The 3,679-nt window shown below is 42.8% G+C and overlaps 1 protein-coding gene across 1 annotated transcript in view; it reads right to left on the bottom strand.

The window, feature by feature from the left end:
* Positions 1–3,480, bottom strand: part of LOC122554091 (leucine-rich repeat and IQ domain-containing protein 3-like) — a 31,270-nt gene extending 27,790 nt beyond the window's left edge. The window contains exon 1 of the mRNA XM_043698545.1: positions 3,209–3,480. Coding sequence (XP_043554480.1) covers positions 3,209–3,475 — 267 coding nt within the window. The 5' untranslated portion in view covers positions 3,476–3,480. The remainder of the gene's footprint in view (positions 1–3,208) is intronic.
* Between the last annotated feature and the right edge of the window lie 199 nt (positions 3,481–3,679).

Raw genomic sequence — 3,679 nt, 5'->3', positions numbered from 1 at the left:
TGGAATGCTCTGCCAGTAGCAGTGGTGGACTCTCCCTCATTATGGGCATTTAAGCAGGCATTGGATAGGCATATGGAGGATAGTGGGCTAGTGTAGGTTAGGTGGGCTTGGATCGGCGCAACATCGAGGGCCGAAGGGCCTGTACTGCGCTGTATTCTTCTATGTTCTATAACAAGAAAGGGGCATCGATTGAAGTGAAAAGCAGTGGTTTCAGGAGGGATTTGAGGAAATGTTTTTAAACCCAGATGATAGTGGGGGTCTGGAATGCACTGCCTAGGGAGGCAGGAAACCTGACAATCTTTATAAAGTATCTGGATGAGCATTTGAAATGCCATAACATTCAAGGCTACAGGCCAGGTGCTGGAGTGTGTAGAATTAGAATACTTTTTATCAGAGCAGGCTTGATGGGACAAACAGTCTCTTCTGTACTGTGTGGTCCTATGAACTCTGCAGCTACCTCTCAGTGGAAAACGTTATCTATGCTGACTAACACTTCAAGAAATTATTGGTTACTTTTATTGTTATGTTGAATGCCAAATGCAGACTTCACTAGATTTTAAAAAGAGATCCATTTTTAAAACTGGTATACTTGTCAGATTCCCTACATGTCCTAACTCTCTGAGTCAAGTTCTGGGTTCAGGTCTCACATAAGAGGATGAATGTGAAGTCCAAGCTGGTCCCTACAGTGAAATACTTGTCAACTGCTCAAGTGAATGTTTAGATTAGATTAGATTAGATTGCTTACAGTGTGGAAACAGTCCCTTCAGCCCAACAAATCCACACCGACCCGCCAAAGCGCACCCATCCAGACCCATTCCCCTACATTTACCCCTTCACCTAATACTACGGGCAATTTAGCATGTCCAATTCACCTGACCTGCACACTTTTGGACTGTGGGAGGAAACCAAACCGGAGGAAACCCACGCAGACACGGGGAGAATGTGCAAACTCTACACAGAGAGCTGCCTGAGGCGGGAATTTCAGGGAAGAGAAAAAAGCCCTCCCAGTGTCCTGGTCAACATCCAGAAATAATTTATTTGCAAAACAACACTACTTTTCAAAAGTAATTTACCAATTTAAGGTGAGAGAGAAAAGGTTTAAAGGGGACTTAAGAGGGAACTTTTTCACACAGTGAATGGAATGAGCTGTCAGAGGAAGTGGTACAGGCTGGTACAATTACAACATTTAAAAGGCATCTGAATGGGTATATGAACAGGAAAGGTTTAGAGGGATACGGGCCTAGTGCTGGCAAATGGGACTAGATTAATTTAGGAAATCTGGTCAGCACAGATGAGTGAACCAAAGGATCTGTTTCCGTGCTGTACATCTCTACGACTCTAAGATTACAAATTGTCTGATTCAGCCTCAGACAGTTTCCATTGTGAAGTAAGAGAGAGGACTTTGTGGAGGAGATTTAACACGGTAGGCTTGGTCCTACCAACAATTAGCTCAAGGAAATTTCTGCCCAACCCGTTTTAAATAATGGAAAAACAGTCCAGCTAATTAAGACACAATGGTAAGGTGAAATCATGTGAAACCTGTGTTTTTGGAATATGCCACTGTGAGTCTAGCATGTACATAATAAATAGATGGATAGCTCCTTAAAGATTCCAGGGAGTGGGAAAAGAAGCCATTGCAGTTAATTCACCAGATGAACTTCCTGGCATTTACCTAAGTGACAACAACAAAGTCAGTCCTGCCATCCTGCAAATTCATCGTTACCAATACCTGGGGCTAATGCCAACATCTGAAGTACTGTCTCAGAGACCATTTCATCGACAGCATTTTCCAAACCCATGATCACTACCATCTAGAAGAACAAGGCCTGCAAGTTTCCCTCCAAACCACTCACCATTCTGACTTGTCTTCAGTGTTACTGGGTCAGAATCCTGGTCGGGGGGGACCACTCATCACACTGTCAACACTCTGCCGTGTTGGTGGCTGTCAAACCTTGAGGCGATAGGAGGTGAGTTTCTCACTGCAGAATTCCTAAGACGCTGACTTTTCTTTTATTCATTTGTATGACATGGGTGTGCTGGCTGGTCAGCATTTTTTACTGCCTGGCCCTAGTTGCTCCTTGAGAAGGTGATGGTGAGTTGCTTTCTTGAACCGCTGCATTCCATGTGCTGTAGGTTTATCCACAATGCCCTTAGGGAGAGAATTCCAGGATTTTGACCCAAGACACTGAAGGAATGGGAACGGCTTACAATGGCCAATGGATGCCCAGTCTTGAGTTGCTAGTTCAAAATCCTTCCCATTTAGCACAGTGATAGTGGAGGGTATTCTCAATGAGGGTATTCTCTTTGTCTCCACATGGACCATACAGTGGTCACTCTGATGACCTGCTCTTGTGGCCATAGTATTTATCTGGCGAGTCCAGTCTGTGGTGAACAGTAACTCCCAGAATAGTTAAAAATCACACAACACCAGGTTATAGTCCAACAGGTTTAATTGGAAGCACACTAGCTTTCGGAGCGTCGCTCCTTCATCAGGTGATAGTGGAGGACTCAATCCTAAAACACTCTACGCTCACTACACACCCCCAACCCAGACAGACAGACACACACGCACACGCACACACACACAAAGACCCACATGCACACATATATTTTGTGGGGTGAATTTGCACTTGCAAAGTTACATTGTACTTTGCTCAAAAACTGCATGAATTCGTGTAAAACTCTGCGATCTCACTTTTTAGATTAGAATCAATCTAAACATCATGGCATAGACAGAGAACACAGGGATCCAACACCTTCAACATATTGTCTAGCTATCACCCATTGTTACAGCTAATCTGAGAATGCAACTTTTAAAAAAGGTTTTGTGATTTACACATGAAAGAAGTGAAACTATCATGGTATTCAAACAGATTAAAGACTCAACAGACAATCAAGGTATTTTTCAATGTATAATTTCAGTTACATCACACTGTAAAGTTTTGCTATAAATTCTGTGAGTTAGGATTGAGCCCTCCACTACCATCTGATGAAGGAGCGTCACTCCGAAAGCTAGTGCTTCCAATTAAACCTGTTGGACTATAACCTGGTGTTGTGTGCTTTTTAACTTTGTACACCCCAGTCCAACACCGGCATCTCCAAATCATCCCAGAATGATGACAGCATGTCATTCAGTGATGGTAATGTGAAAGCAATGGAAATTGGCTGATATTGTTTTTATTGAGCACACACATTCTTTATTACTTACATGGTTTCCATGGAGATCCAGCTTGATTAAACGGGGACATCTTGCGAGAGCATCGATTTTAGTGATGTAATTCCGAGACAGGTTGCAAACCTTCAAAGCAGAGGATTGAGGCAAGCTGCCCAGATTCTTCAGGTAACGTCCAGACAAGTTTACTACCACAATCTCATCCAGTTTCTTCTCTTTGTATACATTTTCCATCTCTCCACACAACAGGATCAGTGATTTTGAAGGAGACACAAGGTGACTTCTTTTGATTGGATGTTTCATAGCTGCACGGCTCTGTGGAGTATGCAAATCATCAAACAAGCAGAATGAAAGTGGAAGAAATGTTTTATGGCCAGGACATAGAGATTGACTATAATGTGGATCTTATTTACAAATATGCCTCCTTTTTCTATTGTACGAAAAAGCTCATAATCAGAGTGGACATTAGTGCGGCAATGAAGGAACACTGCATTGCTGGGAGAAATT

This window comes from Chiloscyllium plagiosum, chromosome 11 (assembly GCF_004010195.1).
Source record: "Chiloscyllium plagiosum isolate BGI_BamShark_2017 chromosome 11, ASM401019v2, whole genome shotgun sequence".
NCBI lineage: Eukaryota > Metazoa > Chordata > Chondrichthyes > Orectolobiformes > Hemiscylliidae > Chiloscyllium > Chiloscyllium plagiosum.
Note: the sequence above shows the minus strand (reverse complement) of the source record. Positions and strands in the feature narration are given on the sequence as shown.